Raw genomic sequence first — 26361 nt, 5'->3', positions numbered from 1 at the left:
CGCCTTTTACTTAGGCAGTGACATTCTCAATCGCTTTGCCATTAGTTTGGACCTAATAAACTTCAAAGCTTGGTCCCGATTAGCGGATAATCCCATGGGCTTTGATGATCAAGAAAAAGAATTTAGGTCAGCTCAATTGCTACCTTATGCAGTTGAAATTCAGATTAAAGAGGAAGTCACCATCCCGGAAATGACCCGACAATTCTCCCTGGAAGTGAAAGTTAAAAGAGGACAAAAATTGAAAAACCCGGATGCTTATATTCATCTAAATGCTTCTCTCCAACAACAAGGGTTAGGGGTAAACCCAACACCATTAGTCAACATAGAACATGACACCATTCCAATAGAGGTGGATAACAGCGACTTACAGAGTATTACTCTAGCCGCAGGCACCATCATTGGAATGGCGGTTGATGACCGACATTTCTCCATTGATTTAGGAAATTAACTGTTAGGACCGATCCCCAAGGACTGTTTTGACAGTGACAGTGAGGACAATACAACACCAGACAGGATTTTCACCCGGCATGGGGGGAAGTTCCTGGTGTACACTTCTTGCCCTTATGGTAAGGAAGATGTGACTTGTGACTTCAGAGGGGATGAGGTGATTTTCCAGGTCCATGAGGGTTGCCTTGCCCACCTGAAGCCTCCGGTCCAAATCAGCACTCTGACCAGGGACTTCTCCACCCAGCTGGAGGAGGCCGCTGAGATAGCAAAACCAGAAGTCTTTTCAGGCTTCAGGCAGATGGTGGAAGAGAGAGTCAACCTAGCTGATGCCTGTGTGACTCTGGAACAGAAGCAAAAGTTGAAACAAGTTTTCTTGGATTTTCAAGATCTCTTTGCGGTAGACTCATGACTGTGGCCGCACTGACATCCACACCACAACAATTCCCACAGACCCTGGAATGACTCCAGTGTTTGTGAAGCAATATCGTTTGCCTCTCGCATCCATGGAGTCCCTTACTGAAATAATTAAGAAACTTGAGTCCCGGGGAATAATCCGTCCAGTCCACAGCACTTTCAATAATCCGGTGCTGGGAATATTGAAGCCAAACGGCCAGTGGATACTCTGCGCCAACCTTAGGGAGCTCAACACGGGTCCATACTTCCCGATGGCTTCTTCCCTACATTGACCAAGGGCTGGCCCAGATCCAGGTCACAGGTATTCACTGCAAAAGACCTGACCAATGGGTACTGGACCGTGCCTGTCAGTAGGGAGGACCAATACACAAACTGGCTTTTACCTTTGGAGGCCAGCAGTACACATAGACCCGGACTCCCTTCGGATACCTCAACTCCGCCAATGAATTCAACATTTTCCTACATAAGGCCATGCCCGACCTGGGTGCGAGGGGTAACCTGGCTTATGTAGATGATGTCCTCATCAAAAGTTCATCTGCGGAGGAACACATAGCGGAGATCCGTTATGTTCTGACACAGTTGAGGGCCGCCGGAGCAAAACTTTCCTTTCAGAAAGCACAGTGGTGTAGAACCCGTGTTAATTTCTTGGGGCATGAGATTACTCCTCAGGGTCTCTGTCCCCAAGAAAAGAAAGTGGAAGCACTTCAGAAGCTGAAAGACCCCACAACTCTGCGGGAACTAAGGAGCCTCCTTGGACTGACTAATTACAGCAGAAAGTTCATTGAAGGCTACGCAGAGATCACTAGATCCCTGATTCATCTCTTGAAGGGGGGGTCAAGTGGGAATGGGGTCCAGAACAATCCGAGGCAGTAAGACAACTCAAAAGAAGCCTCTCACAAGCGCCTTGCCTAGCTTACCCTGTCAGAAACAAGGAGTTCTTCCTGGAGACAGTGTTCTCTAATACGTGCTTGACGGCAGTATTATACCAAAAGCATGACAAGGTCAATAAAGTAATCTCCTATGCGAGCAAAACTTTATCCTCTGTGGAGGAAAAATTCAACGATTGTCAGAAGGCACTCCTGGCAACGGTGTGGGCATTGAAGAATTACCGCCTGTTTATCCAGGGGGAACACATCATAGTGGAGACTCCACACCAGCCTCTGCAATATCTCCAGAGTGACAGAATCCGGGCCGCAAATGTGAGTAATTCCCGAATTACTTCCTGGATTCTGTCAATGCAAGGCTTTCCTGTGGAGGTCAGATATGGCCAAAACAAGAAGAGTCCCCTCGCGCAAGGTCTGGCTGACTTGCATGATTGTGCCAGAGAAAACTGTCTCGAGGACGAAAGTCTAAAAATCAAGGACAACATGGAGGCATACCTTAATTCCCCACACAAAGTCTTTGAAGAAGACAAGTGTGAGGGAATGCCCACTGTCTATGTGGATGGATGCTCTTACCATGTTGACAACAACGGGGAGAAAGAACCGGTGGCCGGCGTAGGAAATGCATGGGTGAAGGAGTTTCCAGAACCCTCCGCTGGATACAAAATTGGTCCCCAAAGTAGTCAGGTGGCAGAGTTGATGGCTGTGCATCAGGCCATCCTCACTGCTGTCCAACATCAACCCCACGAACTGGTCATAATCACAGATTCGGATTATGTACGGAATGGGTTCGTGGATCACCTGGTGAATTGGAAAACCAAAGGCATGTTATGTGCTAATAACAAACCCCTGAAACATGGGAAGCTAATCCAAAATATTGATGATCTGGTCACATCGAATGGGATGACCATCTACTGGAAAAAGATCAAGGGTCATTCCAAAGTAGAGGGACCAGACAAAACTGGAAATGACTTAGCTGATCAGCTGGCCAAAACCGGGGCCATCCAAGGGGATCTAATAGAAATAGAGTCCCTGTTGGGGGAAATCCAGGTCACTGCCATCACTAGGTCCCAGACCAATGCTCACAATGATCTTTCAACTGCACAATGGAGTAAGGAGACCCCTGATGCTGATTTGATTACAGCTCAGAAGGGGGATCCAATAATTGGTAAGTTTTACCAACACATTGAGGACCCTGAGAACTTTCCCCTGACGGATACCGATTACATTGGGAAAGAGGACCTAAGAGTGTTGATGAAATGTCCAAAAAGGTTCCGAATCCAAGACGGTTTGTTGGTAAGGAAATCCCAAGCTGGCCATGATCAGTGGGTGGTCCCTACCTCATTTCGAAGCCTGATGTTAAGTCACGCCCATGATGCGGCCACCGCCGGTCATAGGGGGTTTCACACAACACTGGAAATATTAAGAGAGGTTGCATACTGGCCACACATGGGGCAGGACCTCGACCAATACTTGAAGGGGTGTCTTGTGTGTGCACAATTTCAGGCCATCATCCCGCACACACCGTGCGCCTCTCCAAAAGAGGGGGATGACACTGCCATGGTCAGATTTGCAAATCGACTTTGTAGGCCCTGTAATTCGCTTGTCTAGAGGAAACAAGTACATGTTGACCGTTACATGCTTGTTTACCAAGTGGGTGGAATGTCTCCCGGCCCCAAACTGCAAGGCAGAAACAGCAGCTGCCCTGATGATTAACCACATCTTTTCCCGTTTTGGTGTACCTCAAAGGATTGAGTCAGACAGAGGTAGCCACTTCACCAGTGAAGTAATGACAAAGATGTGGGAGATACTGGGGGTTAAAAGGAAGCTACACATTGCTTACAGGCCAGCTTCTTCTGGAGCAGTAGAGAGATACAACCGAACCATTGTGAGCATATTAAAAAAGTTTGTGGCAGATTCTGGGCCAAGTTGGGATATCCGATTACCTCTGGTCCTAATGGCCATCAGATCTTCCCCTTCATCTGCAACTAAAATGTCACCATTTGAGTTGATGATCGGACGCAAGATGGTGCTTCCCCAGCATTTGCTCTACAGGACCCAAGAGCAGACACTGATAAATGCCTCCACAACTCATGAGTATGTGGAGAATTTAAGGAAACACCTCCAACATGCTTTTGCCTATGCTCAGCGGAATCTAGAAAGATCAGCTGAGTGATTTGAAAATCACCAGGAAGGAATATGATGTGGGAGACCGGGTCTATCTATACAATTTCCAAAGGAACCAGGCAAAACAGCGAACATTTTTGCCTACATGGAAGGGACCCTTTGAAATTATAGACAAGATCTCCCCTGTTGCCTACAAAATCCGCATCCCCAAAGGTAATTTGGCGGAAGGGGAAGATAAGTGGGTCCATATTAATCAGCTGAAGTGTTGCCATCCCAGGCACACTCTGCAGCAACTGGAGGAGTCCTCTGCAATACCAGAGGGGGCCGCTCCAGAGTAATTCAGTTCCAACCCTAAAATATCCCATATATAGTCTCTAAAATATTATGACGCTTGTAAGCCACTGTCTCTGAATTATATCTTGTTTTTAAAAATTGGAATGCTATGTCTATTAAAGTATAAAATGTATAGGTCGCCCCACTATATCAATAGTGGGGGAGAAATGTCTATGAATAGGTATTGCCGCTTTCCTTTGTCGTCCTAGGAGAAAGAAAACATGGAGACTGACCACGGAAGGCGACCTGGGGACCGGGAGCGAAGATCCGAGTGGGCCCGGGGTACCGCCCAATCCTCCCATCAGGACCAGCAAGGAGAACTGATTGATCGACTGGAGGGAGGAAAAGATGCTTAACTGTGCCATCTATGGAATTGGAAGAAGAGGAGGCGAACATCCCAGATCTTGCGAGTTCCATCAGTGAAAGGACAGAATGGCCATCGCAAGAGGGGGGGCTTGTGGGATGTTTTTACCCATGCATCCAAGCCCTACCATAGTACTGGCATGGAAAACATCATGATGGACAGAACTCCCCAGAGAGTGCACAGGGAAAAAATGAAGAATAGTCTGCCACCCATTTTTGCCTATGTTGTGAGCACAGGAGGGCACTGCCTAAAACCACTATTGGGCTACACACAGAGTAGCCTGAAACCATTGGGAATGGCAATGCTGATTGCCAAAAAGCAACTCAGAACTGTGGGGAATTCATTTTCTTAATCCCAAAAATGGTTGCAATACCGGTACTCACCACTATCAGAAAGCTGGCGTTTTAAAACCACCAGACTTTTGTGTAAAACTGAACAAATGAACCGAAACCAGGCCAAGGAAAGACTTGCTAAGAGGTGGATACAATGTAAAACTATATTCTGAAATGACTTGAAGGAAGTAATTATTTAATGTATATATAAAAAATAGCTGCATGTAAGTTGGATTTGAATGTAGAAAACTGGGAACTAAAGTGACATTTAGCTGAATTCTGCCTGACAACTACCCCCGACAGGAGAAACCTGCTCAGCCACTCTTCCCAGGCCTAGCTGCATCCTGCTTCCCCACCAAAAGGAGGTGACACCTCTCTGATTGAATTACCTGGGGACTGCAGGAAACTGAACAATGGACTCAGGCAAATATTATTTTGGGGTGGGGGCGTAAAGTGGCTTCCTCTTGGGAGAAGTGGGAGGAGAAGTGCCTGTGAGAGCCAGCTGAGCTTGGGGGAAGTGGATAAACCAGTTCTTCCACCATGTGATGTGGGAAGCCACACCCCTTTTTGACCAGGGCATAAGTTAAAAAGATAGATAACTCATAGTGCGGACTGGTCAAAATTATATAAGTAATATCATTATTCTTGTGATTTTTCTGTGCACGTTTTAAGAGGCGTTAGGACCCTGTGGTGTATTCTGGGGGGTTGCTGGCGGAAAATAGGGTCTCACTCCAAATGTCTGCATGTTAAAAATCTGACACTTCATCAATTAATGTCCATGCTCCTTGCGCACGTGAGTAATTTTTGGTAAATGTCCGATATTGGTAAACCAGTCAAAAAGCGCAAAATGTTGTCATTTTTGAATGCAAGCCCCCAGGAACAGCAGAGGCGGACAAGCATGGACCATAAGGAATATATAATGTGTACATGTAATTTCAACAAATTGTGTATCTGGGAAATATGTATTTGAATCAAATATAGATTTGTGGGCAAATTGACCAGGGGAGGATCCTCTGACCCATAAACAGACCTCAACATGATGACAATCCATTTCCTTCCCCCAATCATGGGAGAGGGGAGAATTGGGCCAATGACAAGTAGAGAGGGGCAGGCTTAGCTGGGCCCAGGCACACACCCATTTTCAAAACACATAAAAAGAGACTTCTGGGACAGGTAGAGACATTCAATTCCATTTTCTGCGGGACGCTCTGCCGGGAGACTCCAGACTTCACATCCATCAATCTTCAGAGACCAGAAAGTTACTTCAGAACTTAAAGCAAGGGCCTAAACCCACAAACTGAGAACTCTTCTCAGCAGGCCTCAGCATCCTTAAAATAATTTGCAAACTATTCCACAGCCGGGCGAGCTGTCTGAATACTTTGCCAAGAACCTTTGCCAGTACCCAGAAAGCAGTGTTACATCCAGAATCCACTTGATCCGGACCGGAAAGCAAAGCAGTATCCAGAACCAGAGGCCGCTGTATCCAGAGAGGCTAGACCAGCAGAGCAGAGCTGACCCAGACCGCTGTGAGCAGAACCAGAGATCCGGATCACTGTGAGCAGAACCGGTGCCTGATTGACCCGCCGAGCAGACAGAACCGCCGCCGGACGTGTTGACCAGATCCGTGACAAGGCCTATTTCAAATTTATATTGTGAGTACCTAGCAGAACTGTGCAGAACCAATCTCTTAGTTAAAATAATCTAATTCAAGCTATTTTAACCTAAGTAGAACTGCCTCCTAGAAATCGTGTCATCTGTCATTTTTAAAGCTGCACAACTGTCACCTGTCAATTCTGCAGCTGCAAGCTGTCACCTGTCATTTTGAGTTTTACTTTAAATCTGAAAATCTACCTTTATTAAATCGTCCGTATCTCTGAAATTACGCACTCGCGAAATTTAACGCGATTTGCGATTTTGGCTCAATTTCTCCACTTGTCAAAATAGCAGCTCCATTCTTTCCTTTGTTAAAATCCGTTTGCAACCTGGTAATAACTCATAGAGCATTGCTAAAGTGAGCCTGAACTAATACCAACAAGCATCTCTCACTCACCCTGAATCTCTAGAGGGAATTAAAATCAGTTAGCACATTTTCCCATCCATTGCCATCACATTAAAAAGCATTTTGGGCCTGTGTTTTAAAAAGCATACCTGTTGTCTAAGCTTGCTGGGGGGGAACTGAGTTCCGTATTGTATTTGATTGTCTTCCTGAAGACTGTGGGTGTTACTTCCATCTCCTTGCATTGCATATAGGGGGGGTGAATCGCCACCAGGGGAAAAGTGAACATATTATCTCTTGTGAAACCATATCAGTTTATTTTCTGTACTGCATTTATTCCACCTTGCATTTCCTTGAAACCATAAAGCATTTCAGCTACCTCATCCTCTATACTACTTCTAAGTAACCCAAATCAGTTTACCAGTAGAACGTTATCCATTGTTGATCACTGTCATATTTTAAGTGTGATATCCAATATTAATTTATTGTTATTTTTCCCAAATAAACCTTTTAAATTTGCAAAACAGACCTACTTCTTGGCTCAGTGGGGTTAGGGGGATTCTAAGAGGGGGGTGTTATACAAGGGTTGTCATCCAGAGTACTGAACTGGACCTAAAAATATATCAATTTCCCTCAGCATCCCAGACTAGGCATTGGGGGTCATTACGACCCAGGCGGTAAGTACGCAACTTTACCACCATGGTTTTACCGGATTTACCGCCCCATTCCAAGGTGAGTGGGGCGGTAAATCCCCATTTCCCATTTTCCCTTCCCCATTCCCATTTTTGCCCCATAGGGCATAATGGGAGTGGGGAAGGTGCTAATTACGCCACCGTAAATTACGGTGGCGTAATTAGCATCATGGCGGGTTAGCGCCATGGATTTTAACGGCTGCTAAAAGCAGCCGTTAAAAACGGAATCAGGCGTTAAGGGTTAACCCTTAACGCCTGGGTCGTAATGAGCCCCATTGACTTAGCTATAGTGTTGAAGTGAAGCCGCTTAACACTGGCAACCAACAGCTGCTCATCAATGCGCAAGTGCGTTGCCAGAAGGTTCGAGTAATAGCCACCCCTTTTTGAAGTGTGCATATATGCGGAACGCCTGAGCGGTCAGGTGAGACTTCAGCCGGAGGGGGACGCTTTCGTCCGGCATACCTGTGGCATGTTGTGCTCTTAGCCTGGCTGTTATTGGGGTCTTCAAGCCGCTTCTGTCGAGATGAGGAATCCAGTTACGCTCACGGTGATGTGATGTATTTCCTTTTGAATTCTTTACTTCTTCTGTGATTTATTTCTATGTTTCTTCTGTGATCTATTTCTATGTTATCTCTGGTTGCTTTTAAGCTTTGAATAAATAGCCGTAAAAGTGCTCATTATTTTATAAGAGTGTGTGGTTGCAAGTTATTGCGTCTTACTGCGTTCAAAGTATTGGCTCCGTAATTGCATTGGTGATTTATGATTTTCCGTGACTCTGGAAGAGCAATACATTTTTGGCGTCACAAACAGGATATTTGTGATGAATTGTTCCAAATATTCAAGAATCTGTTTGAGCGTAGATAGGATTCGGTTACCTTGCAAGTGAACGTAATTTGGCAGTGAGTGCTGAACAGTGAAGTTGTTTTTTTTTTTTTCTTCCTTTTGCCGGTGTGTGCGTGCTTGTGGGAGTGATTGAAGTGTTGAAAGAGAAAAAAAATATATAGATATAAAGAGGTTTGGTTTTGTTTCCAATAATGAGTAGTTTGTTCAAGAAAAAGAGCATTACCGCTGGTGGTGAATGTTCTGATGTTATCATTCCAGGCTGGACTAAGAGTCCATAAAATAAATTGGCCCAGGCGTGGGCATGCGGTGCAGGGCTAAGTGAAACATGGGATCAGGGATTGGGAGATGCTGATCCGTCTGATGTAATGGTATGCTTGCAACAGGTTCCAGTGGAACGTGGCAGAGAATGCGCTGCATTAAGTAGGCGAGGTTGGGTTCTGTTGCATGCTTATAGGAAAATACCTCAAATGAAGGTGGAAATAAAAATGAGGTTTTGCAATTAGAAAGAGAGCTGGCTGCAGAAAGCCAGACTGCGTTAATGCAGCAGATTCAAATTAAACTTTTTAAAGATAAGGCTGGCACATATCAGGCTGTGGCCGAGAGGGCAGCAGTCAGAGTAGCCTGGTATAAGTATAGGAAAAGAAGGGGAGGGGTCAACAAAAGAAAGGTGGCAGCTGTAATTGCTACCGCCGGTGTGGGCTGGGATCCGGATAAGTGGGATGGTGATATTTTTGACTCAACCAGTCTAGAGAGTAGTTCCGCAAATGAGTCTGACCCCAAAATGGAAATGAAGCAGAAAACAGTGGCGGCTAAGCCAGTTAGAAGACGGCGAGCCGGACCCCACCCGCAGAATCCTGCAGGCGGAGTGGTGGATTTAACCACGCTGGAGGATTACACCCAGCAGGAGGTTGGGGAAATTATTACCCGTTTGAGGCAAAAATCAGGGGAACCTTTATTGACATGGATGGTGAGATTGCTAGATGGGGGCGCTGCAGAGTTGTTGGTAGATTCCACGGACTCACAGCGTTTTCTACCCTTATCAACTGACACCAATGTAGAGGAGGTCTTAAGGGCAGGACCGCCCCCTGAGGACAACGGTCAAGATGCACAGGTGTCTTTGTTGCACCTAGCAGCCCAAGCATGTAACCGTAAATACCCCATTACCACAGACTGGCCTCGTGAAGAAACAAAGTGGTATACTTTGAGAGAGGCAATTCAAAAAGTCAGAGAGCATGCTAGGAAAGAGGCAATTCACGTAGATGCTCCAGGACACATGGGGGCCGTGCCGCTCTCAGTTTCAACTCGAAACATGGTTATTAGAACTGCACCACCCGCATACAAAAGTGTCATTATGACTTTGCTCGTAGGTATGGAGGGCAAACCCACTGATGAGGTAGTGGATGCCATTCGGCAACTGGCAGATTTAGGGGAGTGCGACAAGAGTGATGACAAGCCACGGGAGAGAGAGGGGCGTAGTGAGAGAAGAACCGAAGGCAGGAGGCAAGATAGCAGAGACTCCCGAGTGTCCCGAAAGGACATGTTTCTGGCTTTGTTAAAAGACGGTGTGCCACGAGAAGAGATTGATGGCATTGAAACCCGAGTAATGTATGAATTATACAACAAAAAGACGACTTGCAGCCAAAGAGCGCTATAAACAGGTTAAGAAACAGGTAGCAACCAAGCCACAGGAGGACACCTCACCTTCCGCTCCTCCTGCGGAAGAACAAGGAGAAGGGTCTATGGGGACACCTTCCCCATACCAGCCAACATGCGCTGATTTGGGGAAGGTGGTGAGTGCAATGCTAGAGGCGGAGTCAAGTCACACTCATTCGAAATTTGACTAGGGCTACGGCCAAGCTCCGGCAGCGTCCGCTCGTATAAAAGTTGATAGGTGGCCCCATGTTGATGTTAAGATTTTTTGGGGGCCAGGAAATACGCAAGGGGTGTGAGCATTGATAGACACCGGGGCGGAGGCCTCTCTGATTCATGGCAATCCAGCACGATTTAAAGGCAAACAATTTACTATTACAGGTCTCGGGGGGAAAGGAGACCCCCGCAGTACAAACGAAAGTGGAGATGAAAATAGGCAATTTAAATAGGCAGAAATACCAAGTGCTGATTGTCCCGATACTCGAGTATATAATTGGCTTTGACATTCTGTAAGGGTTGACTTTGGGACCTGGAGGTAAAACGTACCAGTTTGGGGTGAGTGCATTGATCTGTATACCCATTACCGTAGGCAAATTGAAGATGCCCCCAGTGCAAGTGCTTGTGGCAACTAAGCGGGTAGCAATGAAACAATACCGCATTCCTGGGGGGCACAAGGAAATTTCAGACACCATCAAAGAGTACGTGGAGGCGGGTGTGTTACGCCCTATCACCACCGCATGGAACAATCCTCTCTGGCCTATTAAAAAGGTGGGTGGGTCGTGGAGGATGACGGTGGATTACCGTGAGTTGAATAAACACACTCCTCCCTTAGTGCCCGCGGTCCCAGATGCCATTACCTTGATTGAGAATGTCCGAAAGTTTGAGGGGACTTGGTATGCAGTGATCGGTTTCGCCAATGCATTTTTCTCTGTGCCTATTGCTGAAGAGTGTCAAGAGCAGTTTGCATTTTCTTGGAGTGGGCGTCAGTGCACCTTTACAAGGCTACCTATGGGGTACATACATAGCCCGACTATCTGTCACCGGATGGTGGCAGAGCACTTACACAAGATACAGTGTAAACCTGACATACAAATCTCTCACTACATTGATGACATTTTGATTCAGGGCAAGGATGAGCACAGAGTGCAAAGCCAGTTAGATGTCATAATGGAAGGATTGAAGAAGGAAGGGTGGGAGATTAACCCAAATAAAATTCAAGGCCCAGCTGAAACAGTGATATTCCTAGGGATTCAGTGGCATCATGGGCATCGTGAAATGGTGCCAAAAGCCTGACAGAAAATACTTGTATTCACCACTCCAATGAACAAAAAGCAAGCTCAGCAGTTTATAGGGCTGTTCGGGTTTTGGAGACAGCACATTCCCCATTTAGGGCAGATATTGGCCCCCCTCTACAAGGTGACACACAAGAAATATGAGTTTCAGTGGGGGGAAGAGCAGCAGAAAGCATTTGATTTAGCCAAAGACACCGTGCAGCAGGTGCTTGATTTATGGCCATTGAAGGAAGGCGAAGTGGAACTGAATGTGTCTGTACAAGACAATTATGCTAACTGGAGTGTGTGGCGGAAAGAGGACAGGAAACGTGTGCCATTGGGGTTTTGGAGTCGTAAGTTGCCCGATGCTGGCAACTCATACACTCCGTTTGAGAAGTAGTTGCTGGCATGTTATTGGGCCCTTGTTGATACCGAGCAAATGACGGTGGGCCATGATGTATTGATGAGGCCTGAAATACCAATCATGCAATGGGTACTGAGCTCTCCTAAAACGCATAGAATAGGACATGCTCAAGAAGCCAGCATAATTAAATGGAAATGGAACATTCAAGACAGAGCCAAATCAGGGAAGGGTGGAGTTGCAAAATTACACGAGCAAGTAGCCAACATGCCGCCCTCCGATTACATACCACCGGAAGTGCCTGAAAAACGTGAGTCTCCCGTGAAATGGGGAGTACCTTACAGCGATTTGACCGCGGAGCAAACAGAGCATGCCTGGTTCACAGATGGCTCCGCCCGATATGTGAGAACTGAGCGATACTGGAAAGCAGTATCGTACAATCCCAAGACAAAAAAGATTTTGACAACGTCAGGGAAAGGGAAGAGCAGTCAGTTTGCAGAGCTTTACGCAGTTTACCAAGCATTGAAACAAGAGACCCCTAGTTAATGTCATGTGTACACAGATTCATGGTCAGTGGCGAATGGATTGGTGGTGTGGTTGCCAACCTGCAAAAGAATGGGTGGAAGATTCAATCAAAAGAGTTTGGTTGAGGAAAAGAACTGTGGCAAGATATTGCAGAAATGTTATCACAAAGTGAAGTCACTGTGTATCATGTGGACGCGCATTGTGCCACAGACTCATTAGAACGTTGGTTTAATTCTGTTGCAGACGAACACACCAAGATTTCATCTGTGGATGCGGAGGTTCAGGAAGACGATTTGGAGGGTTTGGCCAAATGGGCTCATCAGAAATGTGGGCACCTTGGAGAAAAGGCTACTATCAGGTGGACACAAGCTTGAGGAATCAGTATTCCTTTAGAGGTAGTGAAAACGATCATTTTGATTCTTTGGTTCAAGATTCTGATATTAGGCAATCTTTTTCCGTCTATGAGTACTGCAGGTTTTGCCAGGAAACCGATCGCAAATGGATAAATTTGACACGTGTTATAACCTATAATATAACCCAAGGTGATGTGTGCTACCTTATGACATGCAATGCACAAGAAATTGGCAAATGCCAACAGCTCGATTTAACCAACCGCAAAATCATACAGTGTTTGAGCAACGATTATGTTCGCGAGTGCCACGCACATGTACCAGTGTAAATAATACCATGTCTTGTAATCATACAGTGATAGCTGCCAGTCATTTGAATCATGTGAAACTTCCAACAGGATGGCTCTTTTCATGTGGCAACATCACATACACTTATATTCCAGCTAACATTTCCGGAGGTCCATGTGCCTTAACTCGATTAGGACTAATGATGTTCCCTTTACACCCAGCGATAACTCGAGGCAAAAGGTCAACTTTCGAGTCTGTGGGTCTATCTCCCGATTGTGATTCACATGTGCATTTGCTATCAGAAGCTGAGGTTCTAGCATTAACCCTTTTATTAGTGGGAGTTTGGGGTTTAGCTGCTGGGGGTTACAAATCTTTGATTAAATTAGCATGTTTAGTAGTCAAAGGACTTAATCATACTTCTCAGGCATTAGAAGAATTACTCCTTGATACTCAAGTTATTAGAAAAGCAACTTTGCAAAACAGAGCTGCTGTTGATTATCTATTGCTAAAGCATAATTTAGGGTGTAACGCAGTTGAAGGTACGTGTTGTTTCAATCTAAGTGACCATTCACGATCCATTGAAAGTCATATTCGAGGTTTGAGGGATCTCATTTCTCAAGTGTCCCAAGATCATACTGGGAATTGGTGGGATTGGTTATTTTCATGGATTCCTGAGGTTGGGGGTACACTATGTTACGCTTTTGCTTGCATTTGCATTATATTAGCTATCATAATAGCTTGTTGTTGTATTCAATGCATTCCCAACTTAGTTTTAATATTTCATCGGTTTCAGAGACCAGCTCCTCTGCCACTGGGCTATGGAAGATAAATATCCAAGGGTGGAATTGTTATGCTTGAGCTAAAACATGCGCTGGTGCGCAGTGCATTCTGGGAGCGCTCGGAGCCATGATGGATATTTACTTCATGCCGCAGTGAAAAGCTGCACGCATTTTGCTGAGAGTTAGATTCACGGTGCTGAAGAAAACATGCTTTCCAAGCCTGGTATGCAGTCAAGGACATTTCTGCTGGGAAAGCTAACTTTGTTATGTCTTGTTATGAGCTATGGGACTGTTTTTCGTGGTACTTGTTTTAGAGGAGGGAGGCACTTTGCTCCTTGAGGGTACTGTCGGTTGACCCAGCTGGCAACCAACGGCTGCTCATCAATCCGCAAGTGCATTGCCAGAAGGTTCGAGAAATCGCCACCCCTTTTTGAAGTGTGCATATATGCGGAACCCCTGAGTGGTCAGGTGAGACTTCAGCCGGAGGGGGGGCGCTTTCCTCCAGCATACCTGTGGGCTGTTGTGCTCTCGGCCTGGCTGTTATTGGGGTCTTCCAGCCACTTCTGGCGAGATGAGGAATCCAGTTACGCTCACAGTGATGTATTTCTTTTTGAATTCTTTGCTTCTTCTGTGATTTATTTCTATGTTATCACTGGTTGCTTTTAAGCTTTGAATAAATGGCCATATAAGTGCTCATTATTTTCTAAGAGTGTGTGGTTGCAAGTTATTGAGTCTTACTGCGTTCAAAGTATTGGCTCCGTAATTGCATTGGTGATTTATGATTTTCTGTGCACTCTGGAAGAGCAATACAATAACGCGGCCCCACCCAAGTAACAAAATAGTCCCTTCAGTAAAATAGTCCCTCCTAAGCCTCATTTGGCTTGGGTCTTCATGCAGCATGGTCTGCATCAGGTGAGAATGCAGCATGGTCTGCATCAGGTAAGTGCACCAAACACTTTCCTTTATGAGCCTGGCACCTATGGCGCCAGGACTGATGTCCAACATGAGCCTGGCGCCAAAGGCGCCAGGATAGAGTCCAAAGAGCCCCTATAAGGGGCTGCTGGGCTTTTACCCGGGGCCATGATGCCTGCTCCCGGGGGTGCTGGGCCTGGCCTGGTGCTCCGGGGGTAGGCATCATGACAGATTCCTAGCCTCACAGGAAGCAGCAGGAAGAGAGCCCACGGTGGGCGGTCAAAGAGACAGAGGAAAGGAGGGAGCAGGTGTTACTGGTATTAAGGCAGAGATCATTGGCAGCACACCATTCCTGAATTGCGGCCAGACATTCTGGTATGAGAGAAGGAGCAGAAGTGACTGAGTGGAGCCTGAAGGAGAGCTGGGTGTCATCTGCATAATACTGAAAATTAAAAACCAGGGAGAAAAGGTTACCCCCCTGGGGAACACCACAAGTAGAAAGAGAGATAGAAGAGAGGAACGACCCAAGTTGGACCTGGGAGGGTCGGTCAGTGAGAAAGGAGGTCAACCAGGCAAGGGCCTGACCAGAGATACCCAAGTTGTTGCAGAGGCGATTGAGCAGGATGGCGTGATTGACCATGTTGAAAGCAGAGGATAGATCAAGGACATTGAGGACAGAAGGAAGGTTAGGGTCTAGATTAGAGAGCAAGTCTTGAGAGGTGTTCGGGAGAGCAGTTTCCATGCTTCTGGCCGTTCTGAAGCCAGACTGGTGGTTGTGGAGACAACCATCAGATTCAGTATGCAAATTAAGCTGGGAGATGGCTAGCTTTTCCAGTAGTTTGCCTAGGAAAGGAGTGATGGAGATCGGTTGATAGTTTTCCAGAGAAGAAGGAACGGCAGAGGGCTTCTTTAGAAGGGGGTGCACAAGGAAGTGCTTAAGGAGCAGCTAAAGTTGTGGTGGATTGGTTCGATTCCTTCCTACAAGACAGAACTCAACAGGTGGCCCTGGGAGCCTTCCTCTCAGAGTTAATACAACTGAGATATGGAGTCCCCCAAGGCTCAGCGCTTTCACCTCTGATTTTTAATCTATATATTCGACCACTGTTTGACATCCTGAGGAAACACGATCTATGTTTCCACTCTTATGGCGACAACACGCAGATCTATGTGGAGACAGATGATCTGCCGGAGACATTCGAAAGGATAGACCGGTGTATGCAGGATGTCAAAAAATGGATGACTTGCAACCAGTTACAGCTTAATGCAGCCAAAACGGAGGGAATCCTGTTTAGATCAGAGAACAAAAATAGAGAGGAAGGAACCCACATAACTCCACAGATCTTAGGCGAAAGCATCCCGTTCTCTAGGAAAGTAAAAAATCTTGGTTGCATCTGGCAAGAAAATTTGGCCAGCGAAGCACAATTTGGGGCAAAAATAAAAGCAGTCTACTACGCCCTGTGCCTGCTTAGGAATGTACTTCCTTTTTTAACCCCAAGATCAGCCAGTGGTGGTGGGAGCCTTGGTAAATGCCCATCTTCATTATTGTAATAGTCTTATGACATGGATTCCTATGAAACAAATGTCAAGACTACAAAAGGCCCAGAATGCAGCAGTAAGGTTAACTGCCCACCTGGGCAAAAGAGATCACGTTTCTGCATCTCGGAAAGCATTCCACTGGCTGATGGTGGAGGACCGTATTAAATTCAAGGTGGCGTGTTTAGTGTATAAATGCTACCATAAACTCGCACCCAGATACCTGAACACGAGAATCCACCAATATTACCCTACCAGAGACCTCCGTTCAGGAGATAAACTCCTGCTATGTGTCCCCCGGACAAAACACACCTCTAAAGGAGACAGGAGGTTCTCTGTGTTCGGCCCCAAGTTGTGGAATCAGCTGCCTTTGGGCATTCGCTCATGCACTACATGCCAACCTTTAGAAAAAAATTAAAAACATTCCTATTCAAATGAACTTAAGTATCTATGGTGAACCTACAACCCACAGCTAAATATATAACATATAGTTAACATCTGCGCCCGAATGCAATTGCTTGCTTGGTGCGCGTAAGAAATTAATCAAAATCAAAATCAAAATCAAGGAGGGGGTTGGGGGATCCAGTGGCAAAAAAAGAGTGATCGCAGAAATCTGCCAAGGCTGCAGCAAGTGTTTTGATGTGGTACTTAATGGTTCTGGATGAGCTGGGGAGAACCTGCTTTGACGAGACGTTCGTAGATCAGACTTGTCTAGAAGCATTGTCAGGGGTGAACAGGGGGGAAAAAGGGAAAAGGGAGGAGGAGAAACGGCCAAAGAGGGGCCAGGGGTGGTAGAGGAGGAGTAGGAGGAGGTAGAGAAAGAGAGAGTGGACAGGATGTCCTGGTTTTAGTGGTGAAATGAGAAGCCAGAGCCGTGCAGAGGGCCTGGGAGGGACAGGAGAAGTAGAGACAGGGTTGGCCAGCTCCTTGCCGATTTTGAAAAGTTCAGCCGAGTTGTTAGAGGCTGCAGAGATGCGGGTTTGGTTGTAGGCTCACTTTTTAGAGAGGGCAGAGTCTGTGCTGCCTTTGGAGAGGGCGGCAGGCCAGTTTGGCAGAGGGTGCCCTTGATGCCATCCACTTCCTTTCAGCCACCCTACACTTGCGTTTAAGGGTCGCAAGGTTAGAATCATACCAAGAGTTGCACTTGGATGGGGGCTTCAAACAGATCCTCATGACATGGGCAAGGACGTCAAGAGTGTTAGAGATAGACAGATGAAGGTTAGAGAGGGCTGTGTCAGTCGACTTGACCTGAGGGGTAGAGAGAGAAAGGTGGGAGGAAAGAAGAAAGTGGTCACTTCAAGAGAGAGGAGTGCTGAGAGGGGGAGGTCTGAAGAGACCAGAACATCCACGGTGTGCCCTTCAGAGTGAGTCAGGTAAGAGGGAAGTATGGAGAGAGAGAGAGTCACAGAGGTTGTGAAAGAGCTCAGAAGATGGGCTAACAGCCTCCAGGTGGATGTTCAGGTCTCTGAGGAGGAGAAGTTGAGAGGTAGAGGGAAGGGGGGAGGAGGAGAGGTCAACCCACTCAGAGGAAAAGGGCGACCTGGCCAAGCAGCCTATAGATAGTGGCCACCGTGAGAGAGAGGCTAGGAGAAATAGAGAGCCTGCAGACCAGGAATTCAAAGGAGGAGGAGACCTGCGTTGGAATGACAGAAGCAGGGATCCACTCCAGGAAAATCAGGGCTACACCCCTACTGGGACAGTTGACTCTGAGTTCGGACAGGATCTTGTAGCCGTCGGTGTTAAAACTCACGACAGAGCTGGCCGTGAACCAAGTCTCGGTAAGACAGAGTACATCCAAATCAGCTCTTGCAGGAGACGGTAAATGTCAGAGGAGTGTTTGACATCGGAGCGAGAGTTAAGAGTAGCAATGTGAAACAGGTTGCCACCTTTGCAGGACTTCTGTGGAGGGGTACAGGCCAGAAGTACGCACTGCGGAAGTGTTGTAAGTGCCATGGAAGGGGCAGAGGAGGAAGGAAGAGATGGCAGGGTAGTCAGAGAGGAAGAAGAGAGTGCCGGAGAGGTGGCTGAGGGAGGAGGCAACAGGGCGGCCAAAGAAGCAGCAAAGGCTGCCAGAGGTGGCGGAGGAAGGAGGCGGTAGAGGAGCCAGAGAGGGTAAGTAGGGATAGCAGGAGAAGAAAGGAAGTTGATAAAGAGCGGGAAGTGTCTATCAAAAAGGAGGAGATTGGCCTGAGGGCCCTGGACGAAGACGGTACCATTTAAATAGACATTAATGATGGTCTTGAGTAGTGGAAGGGAGCCAGGAGGGCCTCCCACCGGGAGCCACCATTAATAAGGAGAGAGAACAGAGACCATATGGGGGGTCCATATGCCTGGAGAGGGAACAGCAAAGAGGATGTCGATAAGGGTCTGTCTGGAGGAAGCACTGGTGTAGGTATCCGCGATAGGGAGGACTGGGTTGGAGACCAGGATGTCACTTTTGAGCTTCTTCCTGACACACTTAGTGAGAGGGATAGGATAGTTGATAGAATAGCAGTTAGAGAAGATAGGGGTGACAGAGAACACCATAGAGGGTGCGAGCGGCAAGAGAGTGAGGAGGAGGATTGGACCAAGGAGGAGGGGGGTAGTGCTGTGGGCAGACAGGAGGGAGGCACAAGGGGGGACACGGGAGAGAGGGGAGAGAGGGGAGAGAGGGGAGCACAACACAGAACAAACACCAGGACCTACAATATTAAGATGCAATACAGAAAACACCAGGCACAATGAAACCTAGAGGTAAAGAATACAGACAATGCAATGGAATGCCAATAACGTAGAGACTAACACAATGTCAACACAGTAGAGAAAACAACAGCAGTGTCAAAGTACAGTACAGAAACCCAACCCAACAAGGCACAATACACAACCAAGGAACCTAGAAGATGAGGAATGCAGGCAATGCAACAGAATAGTAGAGAAAACAAAACAATGGAATGACCGGGGAAACACTGCACAGGGGATGACAATACAGCAAGTGAGATAACGAAGGAGGGAAAGATTCTAGAGGAAGGGAGGGAAAACGCTGGGAGGGGAAGCAAAGGCAAGATGCTGGGTGGCCTCAGTTGTGAGGGAGTGTGCACACAGCCTAAGTAGTAGCGCAGCTTGATGCAAGTGAGCGCACGCAGCCTAAGCGAGGGAGCACACACAGCTTAAGTAGTAGCACAGCCTGATGGTGAGTGCACGTGGCACATACGTTGCGGGGGAGTGCATGTAGGCATGGGAGAAAACGAATGTGGGGGGTGCGAGGACCCGTTGCAGGGGGAAATGTGTGTGCAGAGGAAGAGGGGCACAAGGTCAAAGGGGGGGTGCATAAAGTGTAGCAGTGCTAGCACTCCCGCACTGTTACAGTGCAGACGCAGAAAGGAGGGTGAAGTCATTCGAGCTCACGATTTGCAGTGTTACCCCATCGCCACCAAACACCTGTGTTGCTCAACACTGCGCCCTTGTCCTGCGAGGGCCTAGTCGCAGAGGGTCCAAACCACGGTTCTTGAAGGCTCGGAAGCATGGACGTAGCATGCTACGTGTAATGGGCAGCGTCTCCTGCGCACCTGCGTGGCTCAACACAAGGGCTGCAAGGGCTTTGCCTATGTGCGTTTTTTTGGTCGGTATTGAAATATTCTAGTTGTATTTATCTGCTTACATGCCTGTCGGTTCGCCCCAGGGTCCCCAATGCCTTTCGGCAAACCCACTGGTATCTTGCAGCGTTCCCGACCCGTAGCACGTTGTGGGGGTGACGTTTCCTCCCTGGGACAGCCCCCTTCACACTGCTGACATTCCTTCTGGGTTCCCAGCAGCTCTGCACTTCCTCGCCGGCTTCTCGTCATGACCGGGATCCAGGGTTGCTGCTTCTCGGTATGACCGTATCTCTGGTGGCCCTGCTACTGCTCCCGTAGCCCCAACAGTCTCCCCACGGTACCCGCAGCGTCTCTCCAAGATCCATAGAAACAGCTAGTCTGCATATTCAACTTGGTGTTCCTTTCAATCAGCAATGACTCCTACTTTGTCTTCCTCATCTAAGTACTTGAGGTTTTATGAAATGAAGTCTATGGAGATTCTTGGATTTATGAAATTATGTTGTTCAAAACTCTTATTAAAAAAAACATTATAAACAGGAAATGTGTGTCTTATGTGTTTTTGAGGTATGAATGAACATTTGTCTAGAGGGATGTGCGGGAAGGGGTTTCTGCATTTTATAAGGGGAGGGATTTGTATGGTGACAAAAAGCCATCAAGAAATCAGGAATTATGAGGTCTTTTTCTCTTCGAAGGGAAAAATACTGAGCCTCTCCTGATGGGGTCAACGCCTTCCCCCGACAGCCGTCTCCTCCCACGTGATCCTTCCTCATGATACCACCGCCAGAGTCAGGATCAGGTAGCAGCTGCCGTCCTCTGGCCACATATGAGGAGATCTCCACAGGATTCATCACATATTATGGAGACAGACATATCACACAATAAGCAATAACGCTAGAAAAAGTACTACAACCAAAGCTACAAGTAATCGATGCATGGATGGCCCCAGAATGGTGTCAAGTTGTCAAAAACGTAGGGGTAGTGGAGTTCATGCTATTTGATGGTCCTGATTCTGATGAGATTATAGCAAATGAGAAATCTACTACATAGAATTATGAATTGCAACATTTCCTTGACTTGATTATTTTGAAAGCACAACGCTCGCTTGCAGGTCCTTCTTGGCGTGGCAGAGAAAATACAAGGCCAGACCAGATAAACAACATAATTGGACAATAAGAATAAATACTATAAAAAATATTTAAAAATACAAAAAGGAGCCCAACTAGTGCACGCTAACGGTCCAACTGAAGAATGAGGGGCCTAGGAGTAGGCCATACAGCGAATTGACTGGATTTTCCATGTCTATCAGAACCAGTTTCTTGCAAGTCCAATGCAGGTTAGAGTTTTGCAGGTCAGCCCAAGGAATTGCACCAAGTGCCATTTGTTAATATGACAAGGACAGTAATCCAACCTTGTCATGAGAGGGTAGACAGCCTCTCAGGTTTGCAGTGGCAGTTAAAATGCCTTCGCCCTAGCAGAATTTCTCTCACACATTACCTAGAGCAATCATGCAGAAGTTGCATTTCCTGCTAAAGTTCTGGACAAAGGGCAAAGGCACAAAAACCATTGCTTCTTCAGTCTCGAATTATCAGACTAGTTCACCCTCATCTTGAGGACAGTACTGTAGTCCCAGATCAAGCAATGAGTAGAATGTAAAACCCTCACCCATGCATAAAAAGCCCAGCCATGGCACCTAAAGTTGACTTGTCATAACACAATATGTCCCTATTTGGAGAGTTGCTAAGCTTAGGAGAGAGGATCCATTTACTCACTAGTTGATGGAGCTCCCTATTATTGCCACAAACCTGACGTCGTGAAATAGAAAGGACTGAAAAAGCTATTATTCTGGCACGTGCCTTGATCTAGTAAGTATATTTCCTACAGATCTTGGTTCTGCCTTATCCTCCCTCTCACTGAAGTACTGAAGTGCCTGAGAGGGAGGGTTTGTTTTGCCTCTTTTATTTTATGGTCTTATTTTGAGCATGTGACATAGTAAGGACCCAGTCCCAAGAAACAGTCTATGTTTAATACATTGGGACCATTAATTACATTGTACAGTATTGTGTGTGGGGGGATAGGTCTGCTTGAGGCCAAATTACTTAAACAAGCTTCCAAAAGGGCAGTAGAATGGTGATTATCCAAGCAACAGGAACCACATTTACTTTAACATGGCCAGATGCTGGTTCAGGTAAAGGTGTATGAAAGTTGTACATATTGTCAAATCTAATTTAATAACTAACTCTATCACATTAAGGCAATTTCCAAGATGTTCTAGAAAATTATTAATTGTATCTGGATACAAGATATCCTGCTATCCTCATGCTTTATCAAACCTATGTAATCCCCATAATCTCACAAATATCATGTTATCACCCAAATGTAAGAAACTGGATACAAGAGCCTTAGTTAAACCCTGAAGAAAGACGTTAAAGGTTTGTTTCCTCATCCTGGGATTGATCAAATGTTCAAGATCTATAACCTGTTTCCTCCTCTGGTAAACTACTTTTCCAGAACACACTCCAGTTTTTGCCATCATGATAAAAGGTTGGCTACAGTAACACCCATCAATAAAATGTTTAAACTAATAGGTGTAGCTTGCTCCTCATGCACGAGATACACTGGAAGGGATCCATAGTTCCCTTTAGCAAATATTGTCCAGGGGACTCGGCTAAATGGTCCAGGACAGCCGCGAAGTTTTTGACTGTCGCTCTGCAAAGAGCTAATGGGCCAAATTGAACCTGTAAGAGCCGACAGGGACCCGCTGAGGAGGCGCACACGTCTGGCCGGCTCGCGAGCCCAGAATAAGAGACAGGAATCCATAGGAGTGGTGTCCCTAGGTAGATACTAAACAAACGGCGCAACTGGGAAAGAAAATTTTTAAAACATGTTGTAAAAACCTATGAGGTTATAAACAATGGGAAAAAAAAAAAAAAAAAAAAAAAAAAAAAAATATTGTCCACTTCTTTCCATTTGTTTTACGCCTGGTCAAATGACTATCAACCAGCAAAATGTAATTACTGTCGGTTATGTAGGAGGGCAAAGTCTGGAGTTGTAGCCTGGTGAAGCTCCTGGTGGCATGTTATGAGCATCTATTTTCGTTGTACAGATCAGATAGAGGGCACTGCTATATAAACATGTCTGAGTCACAGATTGTCATTTAAAAAGGACTGAATGAGTAGGCTACTAGATAATTAGGAGCAAGCCCCCTCATGAAGTGTTTTAGCAAGTCACAAATCACAATCCGTAATATCACAATCCATAATAATAATAAAAAAGTACTTTTGCAAGGTGCTTCGATACAGACTATTCAAAGAACTGTAATAAACCGTTGAGATAATCACTGTCCCAGCTGCTTTATTAACTCCCACAAAGCAGGCAAATAACCTCCAGCCCTCTCAAAAACAACATGCCAATGAAAATGGGAATTACTTTCTTGTCATCAACTAAAAAAAACAGGGAGTAAAATGGTCTAACTTCAAAAATCTTATCTGGAACCATGGCTATAATAATCTGTGTGATTATAATCCAAATCATAACTGCTCCGCAGTCATTACCTCCGGATGTAAAAATGCTGCCAGTGGTGACAACAGCTGTAATTAAAGAAAGGAATAAGCTGGCAATGACAAATGTAATGGTCGTGGTCTACTAAAATCCCATCATTACTTGAATATTAATCAACAAGTTGAAAGATAAACAACCAATAAAACATAAATAAAAATAAAAAAAATTAATAAACACCACCATTTCAGAGTTGCCCTTATTTTTGGTGGTAACTGACACCATTTCAAGACATCATAATTTGGCGATTCCTTCCCCCAACCGGCAATGGATCATACTTTTTATATTTTAAAAATGTTTGCAAAGAAGTGGAACTTTACCTAGTGAGATCAGAGCTTGGTGAATTTCCTTCATAACATTTATGTAAAGTTCCTTCTGCCATTGGTGTAAAAGCTTCCACTCCTCGTTAGAGAAATAGGAGGAGGCATCATAGAACGTGTCTGCCACCTGTAACAGCAAAATTGCAAAAAAAACATCAGGAAACAAAAAAGCAAAATGTGATATTAAGAAGACAATGTATTAATTCACATTTTTGGATTTGCACCTTACACATTCTTTTGTTTTTCATCTTTCAAAAGGCCAACTTCGGTATAGTTAACACATAGGCTCGTTGTCCCAAAGCTACAGTGGTTTGTGTGGAAATGCAGCGAAAACCTCAAGGGGCATATGAAGCATTTTCTTGGAAAATTCTTGGGTTGTCCGTGTCTGATGTCGGCTCTGCAGAGAATCAATGTTACCTTTGTGGCACCCCCTTCACTAATACAGACACCCCAAAATTCCGGTCCCCCACCCCTATTCCCAAACGTCTATCATGCTGGGAGAATCCAACCACCCCAAGCTCGTATTCACCGGACTCATCCCCATTCTTAACATATGTGCACACCGTACGCACACACCCCTATCCCACCCCAAAAGCTCTCCTTACATCACTGCCCGTCACCTCTTCACGAGGCCGCAGAGCGCAGTAAATATATGTGCTGTTCCCTGAAAGGCCGCCGTCCGTTGAAAGTGGCCTTTTGGGGAATTTTATTCAAACAACTCGGCCAGAACTTGGGAATGCCATGGTGTGTCCTCCATCTGAAAAACGGTCATCAAAGCTTCAGATTTGATACAAACAGGCAGCAAAGGTGTGATAAACTCCTTTGAGCGCCTCACCACGGTCATGAATGCCTGGATTAATAGGGCGTGGGGGTACAGACCACTGAAGGCCCAGGAATCAAACTGCACTTCCCGCTAGCCATTGCAGTTTGAAAATTCGCTCTTGGGGAGTAAGAAATTGTGTTCTGTTTGCATGTGGCAAGCAATCATTCATGCCAAGGAAGCTAGTGACATTTTGCCTGGCTGGTTGGTCGAAACTTGAAATTTGTACCCATTCATTTCTAAGTTTAGCAGACTATTTTAATTAAAAGTATAGTGTTCTTGAGAAATGTATGTTACTTTCGTATTATAATATTTTGTCCAACCCCACCAACTATAAAAATCAGTTTGTTGTGTCTGTAGCAAACATACAGTTTAATGAGGCAGCAAGCAAATTGATGGACCAGCTGCAGTGCTAAACATGGCAATGGAATGGCAGCCAATAGGCGCCCTACTTCATGAACTCGGGAAGAGCACATAGATGAAATGACAAAATAACGTTACCATTGTGGTGACTGTACTTTTGGACGATGAAATTGAATTTCAGGAATGTATAAACGCACACAAGGACTAACTGAATTGTATAGAGGCTCAGATGATATATGGAGACACAGGGCAGAGCCAACAGACAGTATTAGGGTCCAGTTTTTAACTGGGGGCGTATATAAAAAAAAACAAAATAGCCTCTAACTGCCCTTTATTTAAAAAGAAAGGTGTTATGGGCTCTTAGAAACTGGTAGATGGATTCCAAAGCCCTAATTTCTCGAGGGATGCTGTTCCACAGCTTGGGACCATATGCAGAAAACCTTCTATCTCCCCCTTGTAACACAGCAGGATGGAGGAATTTTCAACACAATTGGTCCCCAGAGTGTAACGTCCTAGCTGGTTGATACAGACTAACCTTGTCTGCCAAATATGACGGGGCAGAACCCTTCAAACTATTGAAGATCAGACAGTCCACATTGAAGTTGATTCTATCTTCCACTGCCAACCAGTGGAGAGTTCGGCAGGCGACCGTTACAGTTGCCGACCTGCTCAATCGACAGACCAATCGACGGCAGCATTCAGTGCCCTTTGCCGTCTCTGGTGTTGCTTATATGGATTTCAAGCAAGAATGCTGTTGCAGTAGTCCAGATGTGCATTTACTAGGGAGCCCAATGCAACAGCATGATCATTGGCTGGAATAAACTGCAAAACCTGTCCTAGCTGATGCAGAGAATGGAATACTGCCTGGACCTTGACACTGACCTGGCTTCCACTGCCAAGGTTGTCCTGCCATATACATGCAAGTACTTTCCTTTTAGAGGCAAATTTAAGTTCAGCCCCCAAAAAGCATGGATTTTGGGGACGATTCTCTGCAGCAAGAAGATGTTTCGGTCCAAACAGGGCAATTTCAGTCTTGGCCGGATTAAGTTGTAACTGATTTTCCAACATCCAGAGGCTGATTTTGTCGATGCACTGTTTGACCTTAAGGAATGTTTCATCTATCCGCTGCCCCTTGCAAATCATCCTGGACTGCAGAGCTGTTTCAATCCCAAACTTGGGTCTGAAACCAGACTGAAAAGGGTCAAGTAGAGACTTCTTCTGTACATACCCCTGCAGTTGGCTGGTAACCACTTTCTCAAGCAGTCTACCGGGCAAAGGAAGCCCTGCAATAGGTCGATAATTCTGCAGCATGGATGAATCTGTTAGGTTTTTTCAGCAGGGGCGTGACAATGGATTTCTTAAGATCCAAGGTCACTATTCCCTTCTCAAGAGACTTATTTATAACATCTGTCATGAATGGGGCCATCTCCAGTGCCATACACCTCGAAGTATACGCTGACAATGGAAATAAGAGCTCATTAGTTGGTTTGAGCAGAGCATGCTCTGATGCGAAATGATTTGCAATTGGAAAGGAACATTCCCGTGTTGCTAGTAAGTTCATACACACAATCCAATGTGCTGCCACCAGCAAAAGGATTCTTGCCAAAACTTTAAGCAAAATGTGTGCAACAAG

The 26361-nt window shown here is 45.9% G+C and overlaps 1 protein-coding gene across 4 annotated transcripts in view; it reads right to left on the bottom strand.

The window, feature by feature from the left end:
• The window catches only part of LOC138583271 (zinc finger protein 2-like), a 184693-nt gene that overhangs the window by 109476 nt on the left and 48856 nt on the right, over positions 1-26361 (bottom strand). For all 4 annotated transcript variants that reach the window (XM_069655360.1, XM_069655361.1, XM_069655363.1 and 1 more), the window contains exon 2: positions 23546-23672. In XM_069655360.1, coding sequence (XP_069511461.1) covers positions 23546-23672 — 127 coding nt within the window. The remainder of the gene's footprint in view (positions 1-23545; positions 23673-26361) is intronic.

This window comes from Ambystoma mexicanum, chromosome 3q (assembly GCF_040938575.1).
Source record: "Ambystoma mexicanum isolate Mex_15411 chromosome 3q, UKY_AmexF1_1, whole genome shotgun sequence".
NCBI classification, from domain to species: Eukaryota; Metazoa; Chordata; class Amphibia; order Caudata; family Ambystomatidae; genus Ambystoma; species Ambystoma mexicanum.
Note: the sequence above shows the minus strand (reverse complement) of the source record. Positions and strands in the feature narration are given on the sequence as shown.